The following is a 17107-nucleotide window of genomic DNA, read 5'->3' as shown; positions in this document are numbered from 1 at the left end:
TGAGTATGGATTATATCCCAGGTACAGTGCTGCGTGTTCTCACAGATGTTCTTGTTTACTGTAATCCCAACATACCTGGAGAAATAGCATCCACATTTTACAGAAAGAGGGCATGACTTCCCAAGGTTCCCACACTAATAGGAAGCAGATCAAGATGTGTCCCCAGCTCTGCTCATCACTGTAGCCTCAGCACAGAGAATATTGCACGTGATAACAGCTCTGAAAGTATTTGTGTGATGGATACATGAATGTCGCCTGACCCCAAAGCCTGTGCTCTCACCTCTACCAGGGAAATGAAGCTGGAGAAAGTGCTCTCAAATGGTGAAGTGTATACGTGAAGAGGCAGAAGGCAATGTGTGTGAGAGGTTGTTGCATTGAGAGTGAGATGGGGGATTCCCTTCAGGCTCTGCCTTTTACTGACTCTCTGACCTTGTCAGGAGTGCCAGCTGGCCTCTGTCTGAGGCTAGGCCTCCTCACTGGTAAAATGGGGAGAGTAAAACCTACCTTCCCATGTGGTTGCCAGAAACAAACAATTGTGATGCATGAGAGAGCATTTTATAGGCTAGTGTGCAGGGAAAGAACGTGTATCATATGCCACCATCTGTGACATCAAACGTTATTCTAATGGCCTAGAAAGGGCACATTTAACACCATGGAAGCAAAGGAAGAGCAAAGGGTGAAAAGAGAATGCTTTTGGACATCACAGAAGGTAGAGGAGTCTCATCTATTTCAGCTTTAATCTGGGGGCTTAATTAGCGGCTCTCTGTTTGGTACGCACCACAGACAAGAGAATTTTTGCAAGCCTTGTCTCCCTGCCTTTTGTTTGAAATATGAGGGAGCATATAGGTTAGAAGAAAACCCTGCTGCTTCTGCATGGTGGTATTGATTCCTGGGAATTAAATGGTAATTCAAAGAGGCAGCAGCGGCCTCCCTTTTACCCTACATCAAGCAGGCTGCCTGGGATTATCAGAGAGCCCAGAACTAGGGTGGCCATAGGGGCTGTGCTTCAGAAGAAGACACCCAACTACAGATTTCTTTCCCATGTGGCAGGTCAGGAGCAGTGCTGACACAAGAATGCCCTCTAGTCTAGACTGCTCCCTGTGCCTACCATTGTCCTTTCCCACCCGTCGGAACCCTAATGGAGCTGCTGATGCTATTTCCCTTTTGTGTCAATGTCTGACCCTCTTTATAGGAGGGGTATGAGTGTCTGTGCATATATGTATGTAAACGTGTGTTAAATCACACATGCATATTCAACACATCAGACAACTCACCGATAGCAAGTGGAGGAGTTAAGAGAATGGGAAAAAGAGATGGAGATAAAAGGTAAGAAACACATACACACAAAAAAACAAACAAAAAACAACAAGGGAAGGCCTTGCACATACCGATGATGGTAATGTGTCATAAACTGAGGGTGATTCATTCAACCCCTGCACCTGACATCCAAGAAATGCAAAAAGAGAAAGGAGAACACCCTCCTAGCACTCGGGGCAGAAGACCTGAGGGAGAAATCAGGTTCCACCATTGATTTGGGCAAGTCATATTCATTCATGTATTCATTCCTACAACAGATAGCTTTGTGAGCGGGCATTGTGAGGGAGGTGGGCAGGGAAGGGTCGAGCTGTTGTAAAGTTGGTCTCTGTCCTCACAGCATTCCCAGTCCCACAGGCAGAGAAGCCCACAGAGGATGACAACACAGATGCCATAACAGCGCAGGCAAAAGCTGCTCCTGGGACACAAGAGGGGGGCTGGGGAAGAGGGGTGTTGAAAGAACTCTAGTCAAGCAGGAGGATGGAGAGCGAAGGTGGAATTGGCAAGAGGCGAGGCTGAGAGTGTGAGTTCTGCAAAGCCAGGGGAGCAAGGGCTTGCTGTCTGAGCTTCAGAGCTCAAAGCCTGGCAGGAGCCACACACAGGGAAGTGTAATACCAAGCAGTTAGTGCTATAAAATCAGTCCAAATACACAGTTATGAAGACACAGAGAAGGAAGTCTTGATTCGGTGTGGGGGTTTACAGTGGAGGGGAGAGGGTGAGGGCACGGAATTGAGAAGACTTTAGAAAGGAAGTATTGTCTGAGCTGAACTTAAAAGGCATTTAGGATTTTACATGCATAGAAAGAATGGGAATTGAGGACATTCCAGGCAGGAGAAAATGCATGAGCAAAAGCCTTCCCTACCAGCATCTAAGCTGATAAACAAAAATACCAGAAATCCCAAACTATTCATGAACTAATAGTGTGCATTGGTTAACCACCCCCTAGATTTAGTCAATGGGCTCAAAGGGTTAAAAAAAAAACAAAAAAAGCTGATTCTGGGCATTCACTACCTCCATGAGGCAGGTATAACCAACACATCTCCTGTTCAGACTTAGGAGTCATCTTTACATACTTTATCATTGCTAAGCAGGGTGCAAAATGATGACTCTTCTTTCTGTTAGAGGAATGAAACATAAAAACAAAAAGCCTGTTTTAAGAGATGGGGGGAAAAAAAAACACTCCCTCTGGGTTTGGCGCAAAATTAAATCTTAGGAGTTACTCAGCAGCCGGCAAGGCACAGAACGAAGCCAGCATGAAACAGCCTTTCAAAGTAACTGGAGTTGACAACTAACCTTGCTCTGGAAAGGGGAGAAAGGAGTTAACAGAGGCAGAAGTCAGGTCTTTCATCCTTCACCTGAGCCTGTCCCTTTCATGTGCCAAGGGCAACTCAAGCAAGCTGGGGGAGAGAATTTAACACTATCATGAAAAAAATATCAACACCCAGGCTAAGGCGGACATCATCCCCTGAGTCATATGCCACCAGGGTTACAATGAATAAGGTAACAACAGGAAAACAGAGCTTCCTCAAGACACACCTGCTGTGCTGGGCTGTAATTACCAAAATAGTGACAATCAGTTGAAGACAAGCATCCTTTCCCATCCCCCAAACACAAAATGCCCCCCAAAAGAAAGCTTGGCATGCTATACTACAATTTCTAGATTTGCACGTGTGGTTCTATCCCTGAGCAATGGTTCCTGCAGGTGGATATAACCTATAGTTGGGTGGGCAGACAGGCTTTTCCATGGGGCCAACAAAGTGTCACTAAAAGGGAATGGCTATGCTGTTATCAGCAGAGAAGATCCAAACAACCAGAAGAAAAATCCAGGACATTTATCCTGGGAGGATTTTTTTATTTTTCCTCCAAATTTCCAATTTTAAGAAGTCGGTGCCTGCAGAAACCAAATAGCATGCCTGTTGGTATGGATTTTCAAAGTCAGATATTTGTACAGGCCATGTCCACACTACTGCATGACAATGAATTTATGAGTACAAATGAATGTGCTTGAAGATTTTGCCATTTTATGGTTTATTAAATGCCATATTAGAAGATGCTAGGTTTTATAGATTGGAAAGGGCTCTTTAATTAAGAAGGTAAAGGACCGAGGATGAGTCCAACCAGTCTTCCATTTCCAGTGAATACTGAAGATAAAAAAAAAAAATTAGGTCGCATTAGAGTGATGGTTATTAAAGTGTAGTCCTCGGCCCAAGAGCATGCACATCACCTGGGAACTCAGAAAAATAAATGATCAGGTCCCATCCTCCAAACATAATGATCAGAAACCTATTTTAACAGCTTCTCCAGGTCACATTGATCCATGCTCAAGTTTAAGACTTTCTGCACTAGAGCTGTGGTCCTCTGCCCTGGCTGCCTATTATCACCACCTGGTAAAATTGTCATTGTAATGGCCCTACCAATCCCAGATCAATTAAATCAGAATACCTGGGGCTAGAGCTTTGATATGGCTGCTTTAAAAAAACCTCCTCAGGTGATATAAATGTGCAGCCGGAGTAGAAAACTGCTATATACCGGAGCAAGAAAGGTTTAGATGAGACACTTTGGGATTTTTGATTGTCAGTTGGGTTCAAAGTAATAATGGCTACTGAATGAGTCTCCTTCATGGAAGAAAAACCTTTTGAGAAGAAGAGAGATTTCCATCTTCATGAGCTGAAGAGGTTGGCTGTGAAGCTCACCAAACCAAGAGCATCAGGCTCTTATACCAAACCCAACGGTAATAATAGTATTTAATCACTCATCCAGCAAAGACAGTTTCTCACCCTAGGAAAGGGGTGGGCTGAGCCCCACAGTCAGAAGTCATTCTAAAAGCAATGCACTCAGAGACAGTAAAGAGTGACACCACACCTCCCACACACCTCAAGTCCAAATGCCACAATCCTCCAAGGGGAGCTCAGAGCTTCCCACTCACTGCTCGACTTTGAAGCCCCCAGTACCCAGGGGTGTGCGAGATAGCAGGCTCTTCTCACCAGTGTCTGATGTTACCCAGTGTGAAAATGATGACAACCCATCAGAACAGAACTCTAGGAGACCACTCGCATGGGATGCACAGAGCCTGAGCACTGCAGCTTAACAAATGAACCGTGACGTGAACCTTCTACCCAAATCAGGGAAATGGTTAACCCATTATAAGTGTGTTCCTCAAACTGGGATCCACTGGCGTATCCCAACAAATCCAGGATTTTTTTCTGCATGAAAAGGGATATGAGGATTACTGAACTATAAGAAATACTGTAAATTCTTTTCAACAGGAAAAGGCAACATTCTTTAGGATGTTTCTGGAGAAATGAGGAGCCAACTCTCATGTTCCTACACTACAAGTGAGAATAAGCCCAAACTCTCCCTTAATATTTTTGTAAAAGACCAAATTTCAAAGATTGGAACCAGTTCAGCAGCTGGCTGGTGAATGCACTTATGAAAACACCACCATCATCATGACAACATCATAGAGTGAATCTTGATTATCCAAGCTTTTGGGTATTATTCTCCATCTCCCCCAAGGAAAAGGGAGAGGATAGGAAGAAAATGAGAGGAGAAAAGACCATGCTCTTGCATCTCTAATGCCCATGATTATGCAGACTTTGGAGTCTGACTGACCTGGGTTTGAATTTTGACCCTGTCATTTATTTGCTGTCTGGTCTTGAATGTTAAGTCTATGAATTTCAGGTTTTCATCTTTAAAATGGTAATAATAATCCTTAGCACCAATCAGAGTGAGCAAAGAGAAAACACGGATGGCATTTAGCACAGTGCCTAGAAAACAGCAAATGAAGTAGTAGCTGTGATCATTAATTATTCACCCTGAACACCCAGCTTTAGTTCCTTTGCGAAGACTTCCTTGACAAAAATACATACACATACACTCACACATACAGACACACAGACACACACACACTCAAAATCTTTGTAGCTCCAATACATCTTTTTTTTAATGTTTTTTTTATTATATTCTGTTAGTCACCATACAGTACATCCCTGGTTTTTGATGTAAAGTTCTATGATTCATTAGTTGCGTATAACACCCAGTGCACCATGCAATACGTGCCCTCCTTAATACCCATCACCAGCCTATCTCATTCCCCCACCCCCTCCCCTCTGAAGCCCTCCGTTTGTTTCTCAGATGGACTCTGAGAAGCTCCAATACATCTTGTGTGCATTCATGAGATTTTACCCATTATGTTATGTTGCAATTGCTTATTCATATAATCTGTATAGATTTCCTTAAGGAAAAAGACCAGGCTTGTGTGTCCTCAATGCCAGGCACATAGCTGATGTATCGTATATATTTATGAATGAATGAATGAACAAATGAATCAAGCTACTGCATTCACCTAGTAATGGGATAAGCAGCTTAATTAGGATGGCAAAAATGGCAAGGACAAGACACATAAGGAAGTTGATAACAATCGTTGATTAGGGGATACAAGCAGTAAAGGAATAAAATGAATGCTCTGCAGTGTTTTCTAATGATAGCCAATCATAGATATAGTTTATCCAGAAAGCCCTTCTTTGAGCATTTTCTTGGGAGGAGACGGGGGGGGGGATGCTTATATAAATACTTACAAAATACTTGGTTATTTAAGTCTACCCAGTCCTCTGAAATCAGCCCATCTAGGAGCAGAGTACTCTTGGACATTACTCAAAGACAAGGTGAGGTTGCCAAATGAACCTGAGTTAAATCAAGAACACTTACCCTTCTCTTCCAAATCTTAAGAATTCTACATCTTTACTGTTACCACCAATCTACTTCCCTTGCTCTCTTCTGCAGACTCTGCCCTTTTAGAAACCCTCTACTTATTCCCCTGAAATTTTCCCTTTGGTGCCATTCCTGCCTAATCTCTGAATGATGTCTACCAAATATACATTGGCTCCACTGCCATAGCCACCTCCCTACCACCATCCCACTCTTCACCCTGTTTCTAGAGTCTAGGCCTGGGCAATCTGCTCAGCCAGAAAGAGCCTTAACCGTTTTCACCATTTCAGGAGATAACTAAAGAAACAAAATCAAAGTAAATCAGCTAAGAAAACAGATAAGAGGGTTTTCTTGACTGTAGGCATAGGAAATTCTCCCTTCTGCCTCTGCAAACAAGGGTTTTAGTAAATGGACAAGTCATCTAAAAAGGCTGCAGTATGTCCATACCTACACCCTGAGAAATCCTGTCCAATAAGAAATATGGTGACATAATGCTACATGCTTAACTCCAATCCCCAAGCCATCTTTCACAGCCATGGGGGTTAGTCACTGGAAAAGTAGGCCCACTGAGCAAGCCATTGACTTTTATCTTTAGACTTCAACTGCTATTCATCAGCATCAATATTTTAGAGCTTAATCAGCTCAGTGCTAGTCTGAGTCCAGGACATCATCATGAGGACTCACCGCATCTTGACAGCTGAGCACCTCCAAAATGCTGTTGAGTAGTTCGACACAGTACTTCTTCTCCTGGACCTGGTGTTGCATCTCATCCTTCTGTTCCAGCAGCTCCTTCAGTTCTTTGGTGATGACAGGAAGAAGAATGTCCCGGCATTCTGGAAAGAAGGCAGTTCAGAGGCATTTGAGCATCTTCGTTGTGTAGTTCCTTTCCTTTCTTTCCTTCTTTTCTTTCTTTCTTTCTTTCTTTCTTTCTTTCTTTCTTTCTTTCTTTCTTTCTTTCTTTCTTTCTCTTTCTTTCTTTCTTTCTTTCTATCTTTCTTTCTTTCTTTCCTTTCTTTCTAGATAATTTTTCATTAAGTAAATAATTCATGAATATATTCTCCTTGTAAAAAAATTTAAATATTAAAGATTAGGTTAAGACTTCCCTGGAACATCATTCACAATTCCAGTCCTTCCCCCAACACTCACTCCCCAGAGGAAACCAGTTCTTTTATTCCATACATATGTGTGTAAAAAACTGTATATGCATATATATATATTTATATGTGTGTATATATACGTATATATATACATATAAAACTTACGTATGTATATGCATATAAAAATGTACCAGTATAAAATATGTAGTATCATTTTGATCTGGCCTCCACTTAAGTGAGATGTAGTATACTGTGATGATAAACCTTCATGATCGTTTTATAGTTTCACATATGTATCAGTATAAAACATATAGTGTCGTTCTGTTTTTGTGTCCTTTTCATAATATGGGATTATGCTGTATCTTGTTTTGTACCTTGATTTTGTACCTTGATTTTTCTTCACTCATCTATTGGAACACTCACCTTCTTGGAGCACCTTCTATGTTGTTACACATAGGGATCAACTTAATTATTTGTAGCTATTGTAATGTATTCTCTATTATGGATATATTTCTTTATTTAGTTATAGCCCTAGTGATGAACATTTTCACTGGCACAAACAGTACAAAAGTGAACAATCCTTCACTTGCACCCTTGTGCACAATGGTTTTTATTTTAAATAAATTAAAATTTTTGCAAAAAAATAATATCTCTCTTAGCATTCCCATCGCAGGAAATTTCTGAAATCCTACACAGCTTTGTTTCTGTATTTCTCTTGAAAATGACAAAACTTCCAAGAAAGAAACAAAAAATTCCCCAAATTTTTCAAGCTCCCTCCACCCGTCCACTCAGCTTCTAGAGCTGAGATGTAAATCCTATACACCAAGATTTCATTTTAATTCAATACAACAAACAGGTATTGAACATCTTTGATGAGGAGGGCACTGTCTTTCCAGAAATATAGCAATAAGATAAGGTTCTCACCCACTAGATTCTTAAAATCTGACGGAGATGATCAGCAGCAAAAACAAAGAGCAACGGCAGAACATAGAGTAAGACAAGGGTGGGATGAAGGAGAAAACACCTCTCGTTCTGTCAGCCCAACATCTATACTCTCTCCTGGCACAGCCCCCTGGTTTCACTCTGCAGAGCCACCCTGCTGTGGAATATAATCCTAGGGATACTCTCATGAGGCTGCCTGCACTTCTCTGGACGAAGGCTGGACATCTGATTAATTAGGATGACCCCGTAAATCTGAATCTTGAGGGAAATTTAATAACAACAATTGCTGTCATTGCTAACATACTGAATGCTTACAATGTGCCAAGCACTGTTTTAAGTGTCTTGCATGGATTACCTCAGTCAATCTTTCCAGTGACTTTGGGAGATGGATATCACTATTTCCCCATTTCACTGATGAGGAAACAGAAGGATATGCCCAAGTGTACACACTAGTATGTGGTAGATTCCAGTCTGACTGCAGAGCCTGTGCTCTTAACCAGAATGCTCTTAGATGAAGAATATAATCTTTCTTGGAGCGCAGCTGTCTTCAGGAAGTGCCCTGAAGAGGCTGCCCATGGTTGCCTGCTGCTTCTTCTCCCACTGCTATTCTGGGCCTCTCCTCTCTGATGACTGGTTCCCCAGCTTTTCCTCTGATTCTATGAACTACTCCCCATCTTCCAAATACATTATTTTAACTTAAATTTAGCAGAGTAAGTTTCTGTTACTCACAACCAAAGAATCCCAACTGGTGGAGTCATAAAATGCCACGAGGGCTTCAGATGGGAGAAATAATCTCTAGTTAGAAGATTCGTGTAAGACTTTATAGGCTCTGATAGAATTGTGTCCCTTCTCTCAGAGTACCAATGTCAGTTTGTAATTAAATTCTAATTAGTATAATTAATGTCCCTTCATCCAACCAAAGTGTAAGCTCCATGAGAGCCAGACTAAATCTCAAGTGCCAAACATAGTATCTATATCATAGTAGTGACTCTGTAAATCTTGGTTGAGTGAGTGGGAGATAAGTTATTTGAGATGATTATTGATGAGTAAGTGACACTGACATAGGAAGAGGGAGGATTTAGGGTACATAGATCTGTGTGGGCAGAACAGTCTCTTGGAAGTAGAATAATGGGAGATAATATTTAAAAGGAAAATTCTTCAAAGCAGTGGGAGGTGAAGGTTGTTGCTCTATGGAAACAAAGTTATAGGCAACCAAAATTTTGATTTGGCTTTGCTTAAAATTAAGGGGAAATCATAGGCCACAGACATAATAATACTTAATTCGGACTCAAGAAATTGTGACCTGAGGACTTTCAAGAGTACAAGATACTGGGTGAGCAATTACCCTTCCTTTAGAGAGATAAGGGAAAAGACAGGATAATATTTACATACCAGTTACAATAACATTTAAGTTAAATCTATACCTGGTCCATATCTTATCACCATAAGGTTAAATTTTTGTCCAGAACTATTTATTAAAAGGGGTAAAGAAAGTTGATTCAATGTTCATTCAGAAATTTGTTTGAAAGGTTATCTTCTAAAGAATGTGACATGTAATCTGGGAAATTTTTGTTTGTTCGAGGAAATGACATGTGTTAGCAAGCTCAATGTTGAAAAACTAGGTGAATTCATTTGAAGTTGTAAACTCTTTGCCATTAGATGGACGGCTTCCTCAATTTCCTGAAACTTAACTTCCCAACTCTGCCTTCACCGACATTGCATCACCAACCCGAAGCTAAGAATTGTGCATTCTCTCACAAAGTCAGATAAGGATTATAAAGTCTTCCTCTTTGAGAAGTTAATTTTGCAAGTAAAATAAAAGATCTAATAAAGGAAACTTAAAAAACAACAAAAAGTCTTGTTCTCCCACAGGTCTCTGGGAAAAAGGAGTCATCAAAAGATGTGTTTTAAGGACATTTGTGTCCCTGCAGCATATAGGGTAGCTGGAGGAAGAAAAGATGGCAGAGACCCTGCAAAGGGCAGAGACCAATGAATATGCCATTGCAGTAGTCCAGATGATGACAAATGAGGTAAGTGCTGAGTTCTACCAGAGTCCCAGGCTCTGATGCAACATTTTTGTCTTTTGTTGAAGCTAAAAATTTAATAGGACCATAAAGGAAGGTGGTAAGAAATAGATCGAGAATAGTCAATCATCTTGAGTTGAAAGCATAAGAAGACCATGTCTTAAAGTCTAAAATGGCCTGTTGTGACTCAAGATTAAAAATCACTTAAAACTCTGTAAAATGGGATCACTAGGACCTAGAATGATATGTAAAGAGATATGTAAAGGCAGATAAGAGGTTAATCCATTCAGGCAGTTAATTAACTCATTCATTCATTTAGTCAGACTACTACAGTCATTGAAGGCTCCCTAAGTGGCAATCGCTATTCTGTGGTGGGAGGTAATGGCAAGGGGTATCCTGCCCATCGCAGCAACAAAGCCAACAGAAGTAAGAGGCAGACGTAAATAGACAAGGAAAAACCTGGTGTCTTTACCCCTTGGGAGTGACAACCTGTTAGGACTGTTCACAGTTCAACAGAGCTGCGTAGTAAAAGGTCAAGTTTTTCCTTAAAGTTCGTTCTGTGAACTATTGATTAGATCCCATTACAAAGATATGAATCCGAGGGAAAAGGTCACTTGAGTGATTTTTGATGTTAATGAAGATCTCCTTGGGAAGTCACCAGACTTTAAGTTCTACTTTAAATAGAGTTAAAATAGTAGATCTTCATGAAGAGGTCTTGTTTTGAGCTCTCCATCCCTACCAAGTATTTAAGTAGTAGGTAGGCTGTCTATGGATAGGGATGATGAGAATGTATTCAAAGAGTCAGATGAAGGGGTGAACTAGATGGTTGTTGAGTCCCCATCCAAAAGTCTATGATTCCCACAAAATACAGGTGGCAGGAGGAAGGATACATTTGCTAGGTGGAAAGACAGTGGACATGTTTGCATTGTTTAAAAACCACTATTGTTGTGGGAGCTGCAGACCAAGCCCCAGCAGAAGCAGTGGTTTATCAATCTGAAAGTCCTCTACTTCACAGATTATCAAAACCCAGCACCCCTGGAGGGTGAGCCTCCTGGAGTTGAGAGTCAGCAAAATTTTAGCTGAGGAGGCCATTAATAACATGGCCTGTTTTTCAGAATGTACTTCGTCTTCTCATTAACCATGATTTCTCAGAAACGTCTTGCTCCTCTGTTTTGAGATGAAATAATTTTTCTCATTTGTAATTGGAGCTGTGAAATTATATTAGCCTGTAAAGCTTCAGGAAGTAGCATTTCTAAATTGTGGCTTGATTGTCAAGCAAACAAACACAAATGGTTTGAAAGATAAATGTTGTCAGAGCCTTAAATCAATCTTTACAGGCAGAGCCAATGAATATCAGAGATCCGCAAACCCACTGTGGGTACCTGACACCCGACAAAAGCTGGGAGATCTGCCACCAGGTGACAAGTCCAAATTGTAATTGGGCCAGCACTTGGGAAACTGCAGAGCTATTCAACTCTGTATTTTCACAGCAAGGAGCTTTATTTTGTTGATGTGATGGCAGAGAGAACAATGCAGTGTTTCTGGGCTCTGGTTTCTTCCTTCTTGGAGAAAGTTTTGTCCTATGGAAGAAGGTGCCGCTACCAGAATCCATAGCTCTCTTGAAGTGTCATATGCTTTTGAAATAATTTCAAGACTCAGGGACACTTTAAATATGAAGGTCCTTCCCCTTGCCTCCATCTCCATAATATCAGCCCCATGGAAAGAATGAAATAAAGATGCTTTGTCCGTTTGGGAAAATCACCTTGAGATGCATCAGGCCAAAACTACCCCTGTGATCACAGCCCCAACCCCAGCTCCAGAGGGTAGCACACCTATGAACCACATCTGAACTCAGCATCTTCCGCACAGGTCCACTCCTCCACAGGTCCACTCCTCTCAGAGTGAAGGTACCCCAGTCACACAGTACACACAGTCAACCAAACGAATGTGCTTCCTCTCTCTGAACCCAGTGCCAGTCCATCATGAAGTCATATACATCCTGCCCCCAAACAAGCCATTTCTACCCTCCATTCCAAGTCTCCCAAACCAATCTCATTTCCAATCTCAGTGGCAGGAATTTCCCCAAACTCAAACCTAACCACAGGACTCACTGCTTGAAGTTCTTCCATGGTTTCCAATTGTCCTCAGAGTGAGTATTGTGAACTCTTTGGCATAGGTGAAGCTCTTTGTGATCAAATCCTTCCATACCTCCTCATACTCCGCCTCCCACACTGTCCCAGCCTGTTCCTCCCCTGCTTCTCAGTTTTTGCACATTATTTTCTTTGCTCAGAATACTTTTATCCCATCCATCTTTACCTGACTAACTTCTTCTTGCCTTCTAGGTCTTAACTTAGATGACAAAACCCCTAGGACAACATCCCTGACACCCCAATATGACTTGGTGACCCTCTCCTATGCTCCTGTAGTACTCAAACTTCTGTCTTAATCATTTGTCACACTACGTGGTCATTGTCAGAGAAATGGGATGAGCTGTGAGATCCTTGGTATCATCTCAGAAATGAAGCCGAGGCCCGAAGCTGAAAACAAAAGATGTAATTACCCCACATTCTAAATTCAAATTGTCTTCAGTAGCAAGGGTATACCTCAAGGTTTTCTGAGAGGTACCAGTTCAGTACCAGCCCCACACAATCTTCATGCACCTGAGGGAGGATCAGCAAAGGTCTTTGGATATAAAGCGATATCCATAAAGAGAAGCCTCAAAGTGGATATGGAGTGAGGAAGAGCCAAAAGGATCACTCGTGAAATATATGAAGATGAGACTGGCACCTTATGTCCCCACTAGGGGCATGTTGGCTGATCTCTGAGCCCAGATGCATCCCAGTTCTGCCAACAGAGTGGAGAGACATGAGAACACTCATGTCTGCTCTCACCAGAGGAAGAAGGGTTAAACACAAGCAAGGTGTCTGTGTCAGGGGCTCAGTCATATCCTCCGTGTGGTTACCCCATGTCTAAACCTCCCTGTGGCAGCCTTCACTTGGAGTTTCATAGCCAGGCCCTTATTTTGTCACCAACACAGGTTAATCGATTCTTCAACCCAGTTCAATATTTTACAGGCTTTAAGGTGAAACTCATTCTGCTTTAGCCAAGTTCCTAATTGACCGAAAGGTGAATTCAGATCAGCTCAATCCTCTTGGGGGTCGGTGAGGAGCTTGTGGTTATCAAGGCTTGCCCTGTCCTCCCCACAGCCGTTTTGGCAAACAGAGAAAACGCCAAATTGAAGCCCAAAATTCTCCCTTGGCAAAGCTGAGCAGTGCAAGCTTGGCTCAGTGCTTTTCCTCTGTTTGGTTGGGGACCATTCACAGGTGTCAGAGGCCCCATGATTGGATCAGCTGCACATGGAGGAGGACCTCCACACACAACTCCTCTGACAGATAGCAATTTGTTCTCACAACGTCCCTCCTCCAGCCAGTGTGTCACCAAGAAAAGTAATTCCACCCACTGGGAAATCAATAACTACCCACAAATTTCATATTCTGGATCAGGTTACAAGCTTTTTACAACTCTACTAGAATTATCCCCCCACATTCTTCAGCAGCAACTCATGATTCACTTTCCCTACCTCCCTGAAAGCACACCTAATTACAATACCCAGAATTGTCCCTCACGCCCCCTCTAGCCTGCGTCTGCCATGACGTACATCTTCACTTTATGAACCCTGAGGGCCAGAATGTCTCCCCAGCTAAACAAACACAGCCTGTTTAGAGAGTTCAGAACTGAATTCAGCAGCTGTAAAAATTCTCCTTAGGTATCTTTGAGGGGTGAATGCTAAGAAAGAAACGTACTTCCAGAACTTTATTATAGATACCCACTTCACCTTCAATCCAAGCTATTGCTTTTACCATATATCTTCTATATTTAACACGAGACATGACATTGCACTAAACCTATAAGAAAATGCCCTATAAGAATTTGAAATTGGCCATTCAGAAACATAGTGATGACAGGAAAGGTAGATTGATATATAGTTGCTGGAATTAAGAGGATGTACGTTTGTGCTCAAAAAATGTCACACTGATTATAAATATAATTTGTAACCTCTGATAGTCTATGTGTAATCTATTTATATCCTTGAGTAAATATATATATATGTATACATACATATATATATAGAGAGAGAGATGCTGATGGAATTAATCTAGGTTTATCAATCTATGTCTATATCTATACATAGAGAAAGAGAGTGAGAGAGAACAAATAATTACTGTAACAGATACTGTTGTACTGGATGTTATGTTCTAGTGGATATCAAAAACAATTCAAGAGGATAATAATTGTCTTAGGTTGGATTCTCCAGGAGCAAACTCAGAGATGAGGTTTGGGCGAAGGTGACTTCTTATTAGGAGGTGTTCCAGAAAACACTAGGAGGGGAGTAGAGAAGTGGGACAATGAAGGGGGGGAGGCCAGGCAGGCTGCAAAGGCAGGCAAGTATCACAGAAAGCAAGCTCTAGCGTAGTGCAGGCCACAAGGGTGAAGCAGCCAGGGTATTTTGACCCTGGGGATGGACAGCCACGGGCACTGCAAGTGCTCTCAGCACACAGGCAAGCAGGCCCCTACACCCTAAGGGGAGCACAGGGAGGCCGGTGCCAGCTGTAGGGAGAGAAAGTCCTCCTGGAGTTGTCGTGCACAAAAATGCTCGTGGATCACAAGAGACACTGAGCCCTGGAGTTGATGTTGCAATGACAAATACGGACAGCTGCCAGCAAGACAACGAACTGGGTAACAGGAGAAAGAGAGTCTGGGCATGCAGGGAAGACCATTCCACATGAGGCAGTTAAGAAGGCCTCCCTGAGATGGAGATTCTTGAGCTCAGACCTGAGGCTGTGAAGGGAAAAGCTTGCAAAGATCTCAGGAAAGAGCATTCCAAGCAGAGGAAATAGCATGTGAAGGCCCTGGGGTGGAACTGTGCCTAACATATTGAAGGAATCATGTAGATGAAGTATGGCCAGATTATAGAACATGGGGAGTATAATAATGAGATGACAAACTTGGAGAGTCCGGCTGGGGCCAGGTGTCTTCATGCCCTGTGGCCCTTGGTAAGGAGTTTGACCCTTCGGTGGGGATAAACATGTTTTGGTTTTGTATTTTAATGAGTGCTGGGGGTGGGCCTAGAGAGGAAGGCAGAACACTGTGGAGGCTTTTTGAGGAGGGGAAGAGGAAATCTAATGTTTATTGAGCGCTCACTATCTACCAGGCATTCTCTGTATGAAGAGTGTATTATTATGTCTATTTTGTGGATGAGGAAACTGAAGCCCAGAGGGACTCAGTAACTTACCTAATATCACACAGCTAGGATTTAAACCTGGGAAATGGGCTTCCAGAGCCCGTGTGCACATCTACCAAGCTATCCTGGCTCCTTATGGTAACAGTGATAGCGAGAGAAGATGAAAGCTTGATTCGTTTGTAGCACGAGAGGCAGACAGAAGTAGAGAGACTTGGAGCAGAGTCAACATGTCTTGCTGATGGAATAGATGTGCTATATCATCGTGTAAGCATATGCATTTTGAACATTGGAGTGAGAGAGATTCATTTTAGGGTTTATCAAATTAGGTCTAATCATGGGGACCATTTCATTGCCTCAACTAGCAAGTAATGAAAAGATTCCCATCAACATTCTCTGATGGTGTGAAGTGGCTGCAGAGGTGGCCTGTCATCACGCCTTCTGAAAGCTATTAGGGCATAATTGGTGTGTTCTGACAGGTACCTGCACTTTCACTTACTCCTTTGCACTTTCCGAGATCATTTTCACTGCCACTGCTGACCGGCCTCCTCCCAGCCAGCTCACTCATTAAACCATAATCCAGCTCTACAGAAAGTGCTTTTAGGAAAATAAAGGTGCAGATATGGCCAATTGGGTCATGACCCCAAATTTGATTTGTCCCTAATGCTTAGAACAATTACATTCACAATGCCATACCAGATGAGTGTAGCTCAGCCTTTTATAAGACTGTCTCGCCTACCTCCTAACCCTGGCTAATGGAAGACAAGCAAATAGAAAAGCTTGGGGTGGAACCTAGTGGCCTCTATACTGGATAATCTGGACCCTCTTTAAAGGAAGATTCCCATCAAAGTACTAGGCTCCATTTCAAATTCATGCAAGAGGAGAAATGAGTCAAGTTAGCTTTTTGACTGCAAAGAGCTGTGTCTTACATCTCTTGCACCCATTTGATTCTAATTCAGTGACATCCAGAATTCAAATTAATTCATAAGCACTTAGGACACCTATTAGAACAGTCGATGCCGCCCACACCCCTGCAGCGCTTATCATCCCTGACCCACGGCCTCTCTTCCACACCATGCTACACAGATCCTTTAATCCCTTTGCTCCAGCCCCTGGCCCTTTGTAGACTCACATGATTTTCTGGCCCACGAATTTCAATCTATACTTAACCAGGAACTCTTTCACCTTTAACTCTTTCTGAGCTAATCTGCGGTGGTATACTCAGAATTTTCTCAGTAGTAGGAGTCATTATAACAAATATGTTTTAATAAAGGGTAGAACCCATTTGTCCAGAAAACTATTGAGAATGAAAGGGAATGGGAGAGGGGGATATTAAGTATGAGAGAAGCAACATATGTTGAACTCCTTCTAGTGCCAGGCACCACACTGAGAATTTATTTAATCATTACCAAAACCTGTTTCATATATTATGTTATCCCTATTTTACAGATGAGAAAATAGGAGCTCCAAGTAACTTACCGAGGGTCACTCAGCTAGCATGACCACAACCTAGCAAGATTCCAACACAGGTTTGTCTGGCTTCAATGCCAGCACCATTGCCACTCCATTCACATGTGCATGGGTGCAGACAATCATTCTCAACTCCTAGATTCTGCCAGCACAAGGCAGCCACCCTCTGAATTTGTTAGCTCCCTCAAGCTGGTCTGCAATAGAAAATCCAAGATCCTCGTTGATTGATTTGTTTAATCGTTGGTTGTTTTGTTTCATTTTAAGTAAGGGTTATGGTCCCAGGGGAATAAAACAAACAAATTCCAGTCCTGGAA

General features: G+C 42.2%; 1 protein-coding gene across 5 annotated transcripts in view; it reads right to left on the bottom strand.

Moving 5' to 3' along the window:
* DOCK2 (dedicator of cytokinesis 2) overlaps window positions 1-17107 on the bottom strand; it is a 406900-nt gene that overhangs the window by 250652 nt on the left and 139141 nt on the right. For all 5 annotated transcript variants that reach the window (XM_026510947.4, XM_057312309.1, XM_057312311.1 and 2 more), the window contains one exon: window positions 6706-6854. In XM_026510947.4, coding sequence (XP_026366732.1) covers window positions 6706-6854 — 149 coding nt within the window. The remainder of the gene's footprint in view (window positions 1-6705; window positions 6855-17107) is intronic.

This window comes from Ursus arctos, unplaced genomic scaffold (assembly GCF_023065955.2).
Source record: "Ursus arctos isolate Adak ecotype North America unplaced genomic scaffold, UrsArc2.0 scaffold_15, whole genome shotgun sequence".
NCBI classification, from domain to species: domain Eukaryota; kingdom Metazoa; phylum Chordata; class Mammalia; order Carnivora; family Ursidae; genus Ursus; species Ursus arctos.
Note: the sequence above shows the minus strand (reverse complement) of the source record. Positions and strands in the feature narration are given on the sequence as shown.